Source organism: Lactuca serriola, chromosome 3 (genome assembly GCF_051521515.1).
Source record: "Lactuca serriola cultivar US96UC23 chromosome 3, Lser_US96UC23_V15, whole genome shotgun sequence".
Lineage (NCBI taxonomy): Eukaryota > Viridiplantae > Streptophyta > Magnoliopsida > Asterales > Asteraceae > Lactuca > Lactuca serriola.
This window is the reverse complement of record NC_136410.1, coordinates 11,633,767-11,638,041: the sequence shown is the minus strand read 5'-3', so window position 1 is coordinate 11,638,041 and position 4,275 is coordinate 11,633,767. Positions and strand designations below refer to the sequence as shown.

At 31.0% G+C, this 4,275-nt stretch overlaps 1 protein-coding gene across 1 annotated transcript; it reads right to left on the bottom strand.

The window, feature by feature from the left end:
* Positions 1 to 1,908: 1,908 nt before the first annotated feature.
* Positions 1,909 to 2,921, bottom strand: LOC145094272 (uncharacterized protein At2g29880-like). The gene is given in 2 exon segments (XM_079032551.1): positions 1,909 to 2,475; positions 2,562 to 2,921. Coding segments are annotated over 2 exon segments (927 nt in total).
* Positions 2,922 to 4,275: the final 1,354 nt, after the last annotated feature.

Below are 4,275 nucleotides of genomic sequence, written 5' to 3'. Positions count from 1 at the left end.
TTGGTTTTTTTTCTTTTGTTTCTTAACATTGACATTACATTTACAAACTAGTCTCAAATATACGAGTAATTACTATGTAGCCCTAGCTAAAATGTATACCTATACATCCTTCATATTTTCACATATCGTTTGTTCATAATTAAAACGGATTTATGATAAATAATAACAAATAATAAAATTAAAGATAAAGATGTAAAAACTGAAAAATAAATTAATTAATTACTAAAATACCATCTTGTTAAATGTTATTAGAAAGATGCTTTCGACATACTTAAATATATTTGGGTCCATTAAGATACTTGATAACCCTGTCTGAATGTGGATGGATTTTGTCAGGACCAATTGTTGACTTATATTATTATGTCCTACATTACTAAAGTCTGTCTATTTTGAAAATATGTTTCCCGGAACAATGTCTTCATTAAATGGCCAAAGACCATTTCATTTTTAGAAAGCTTGGGTGAATATTTTATTAATTAATCCACGTGTATTGTATTGTATAAAAATAAAACCCTGTTTACTTTCCATTTGATTCTCATGTCATTTTTTAATGAAGAAGCCGCCTCCAATACTTGACCTTTTAATTACTAAATCCAGCATCCTTTCTTTGAACCTAATTGATGTCCAAATAAGATAAGCATACTAAATAAAGAATTTGTATCATATTTATAACATTAAATTGTTTGTCACTTACTTGTTAGTCGTTACTAATGAAGTTTATTTTAAAACGAGTATGCCATTCAACTTGACATTTTAATATTACTTGGTCATTAATTATAGCATGTAATAATAGATACAAGATGAAATTTAAGTCACATGTGACCGATTCATTTGGTAGCCCACCTGCTATAGTGTACGGAATCTCTCAAGCTACTTTTTAATTTTTCCTTCAAACATAAATTTAGTGAAAAAAATTTATATATAAATAAGATCCCTAAAAAATATACAAATCATGATTTTTTTTGCTCCTGAACCAATTACCTATCTATCTTTTTGAATTTTGACCTTCAGGTTTATAAAATGACAAGTTTATTCAATAACTTGATTTTTTTAAGTAATTTTTTTTAATTTTAAGGTTGCATGACATTTGATTAATGATAGATATCACAATAAGTTAATACATCTTAGTTATCATCGTATAACGAATTAGAAAACAAACGGACAACAAGTTGTGTCGCTAAGTTTTTTTTATGGTAAATATCAATTCTTTTGAAGGCAGGTTTATTCTATAACTTGACATTTTGATATTATTTAATCCTATTGTTTTAATGTAAAACTATTACCCTTATTGTTATTGTTATGAAGCTTAATAATGTTTTTAAGAAATATATTGTTTTTCTATTGTATCAAAGAGTAACCAATGGGTCTCATGTATATCAGTTATAACATCTTACTAACTTTTATTATTGGATTTATTGGTATAATTATTGATTCAATTCAACGTAAACTTGATAAACCTTAAACCTAATGAAAAATATTTACTTGGAAAACATGATATCCCTTAGGGTGTGTTTGGTTGGGTGGAATGGAATGACAAAGGAATGAAATTGACTAAGTAATGGAATGGATGAGGTAATGGAATGCTTCATTACCTTTCCATTGTCATGTTTGGTTACGTGATGGAATGAAATGACTCATTCATCTATGTTGTTGGAATAGAAATAATTTACAATGACAAAAATACCCTTACAACACAAAATTCATAGAATTCAATAAAATTCAACATTATCTATCTGGAAATTATAGTTTCTATTCTAAATGGTTTATATAAATAAGAACTTTTACTTATAATTAAAAAATATATCTCATAAAACCATATCAAAGTCTAACCAACCCTAACAAACTAAAATTATCATACTTTTCATAACTTAAAAAACTGCAATATCATAAAAAGCCATATAAATAACGTCAAACATCATCTTCAAGTAAGTCCTTTACCCATTCAAATTTGTCTTCCTCCTCAACGGTAAAGAAGATTACCATCAACTCATCATTCTTTGAAAGCATACGAACTGCCTTGTTACAATCACGGACAGTTAAACCAACAACTTTTTTCATCTCAGAATTAAGTTTTTTACGTAGTTCTTCTCTATCTCTCTCGATCCCAAAAACCGCATTGAAGGTACTTGTTGCATTATCAATCTTTGAACCAATTATATCTTCCGAATCTTTCAAGTTGTTCATTAAAGGATCCCAACTATTTCTTCTTTTTCTCTTTCGTTGTATACTCGAATCTTCTTTAGAATGAGTATATGTAGGACTATTCATAGGAGCATCAACATCTATATCCTCTAACCCAACTCCAGTTCCTTACATGTAATCGTCGGGCTCTTATTGTTCGTTATTTATCTCAAATATAACATCCGCCGCTGTTTGAACATCTCTTCCATTAGCACGATCCTTTCCAAATACAAGACATAAGTCCCAATAATGAGGAAACTTTTTGCCTCTCCATTTTGCTGCATTCTTATGTACCTAAAAAAATCCAAAAATAATAAATAATACATTATGCTAAAAATATTTTAAAAGTTAGTTTTAGATCATTCAATTAAAAACATTACTTGAGCATATGCTTGCCAAACAGATTGAGGAGCTTCAAGCATCTTATTTTGAAAATCTCGTCCAAAACCACTTGTGTTGTTCCATGACATCATATCATGCACAATAGACCAATCGTTCTTCAAAGTTTTTATGTGTGATTCAATATGTGGTTTAGCTTTTATTCCCGAGTTGGGAAGTGAGACTGCAAGTCGTGTTTCCACCGCACCAAAGAACCCAGGCTTAAAACCATTGTCAGATTTAAAGTGAGAACCTGAATTAAGTATATCAACCATAGCTTCAACAAGTTTCTCGTCTTCTATATCATTCCACTTCTTTTTATTTTTTCCTGGGACCCTATCACCATGAATTTGTGACTCCATACCTTGACAATTAAAAAAAGATACATAAAGAACTATAGAAACATTAACTAAATATATAACAAGTCGCTATCAAACACAACATAACTGAAAACATAATATTACTAAAATTCATTAAAAATGTATCACAATGTAATTAATACAACAATAAGAAATCAGTTATGCCTAGATCTCCAAGAATTAAACATTGAGTTAGCCAAGTTTTCTCTAAAATTCGTCCATTCATTCGATGTTCCAATAGTTGTTATGTGCTCGACTTGTGATCCAAGATCTGTATCATCCTCATCGTTGTTTGTGTCAATAATGTCCTCATCGTCAAGTGGATCATATGGTAATTCCTTTCGTTTAAAGTTATGTAGAAGGCAACAAGCAAGGATAATTTTATTTTGTGTTCGAATGGGATAAAATGATGGACTTCTAAGTATAGCCCATCTTTTTTTTAATACACCAAAGCAACGTTCTATGACATTCCTTGCAGCCGAGTGCTTCATGTTAAAATATTCCTCTGCCTTTTCTGGACGATGACCATTCAACCAAGTATTCAAATGATATCTTTGACCTCTAAATGATGCGAGGAATCCTTCTCCATTCGTGTACCCGACATCAACAAGATAATAGTTGCCTTTACTAACTTGTAACCCATTTTCTCGAAGCATTGCACTACGCAGTATTCTACCATCTGCAGCAGATCCTTCCCAGCCTGGTAATACATAAATGAATTGCATATCAGGAGTGCAAGCAGCAAGTACATTCGTTGTAATTTCGCATTTTCGATTTCTATATCTAGGTTTGTCTGCCTCTGGTACATGTATACTTATGTGTGTCCCATCTATTGCTCCTAAACATCCCTGTAACCAAAATTAAATATGTATGAGAATTAGAATACTAACCAAGAATAATCTGTATACACTTGAGTCTAGCAAATCACATACCTTGAACCATTTCCATCTTTCATCAGTTGAAGTTTCTGATATAGGCTCGGGTTTCTTAAACAATTCTTTTTCCAACCGAATAACAACATTGAGTACATTATTGAAATGTTTACTAATTTTCTCTCCTGATCTACGAAACTGAAACTTCGCCACACGATTTTTCACATGGTGGGCCAAAACATACAAAAATATTGCCACTTGTTCATCAATTTGGAGATACCTAGAGGCCTTTAACTTTCCATCAATCTCAACCATACGACAAAGCTTAACAAACGTTACCCTATTCATTCTTAATTGTTGTGTACAAGTCTCATCACTTTCGTACACTAATCTTTGCATATATTGTTTTCTCTCTGGGCATAACATCTTGTAGTGAGGTCTAGTTGGACACATAAATATATGTATGGCAATAATAATACTCACTA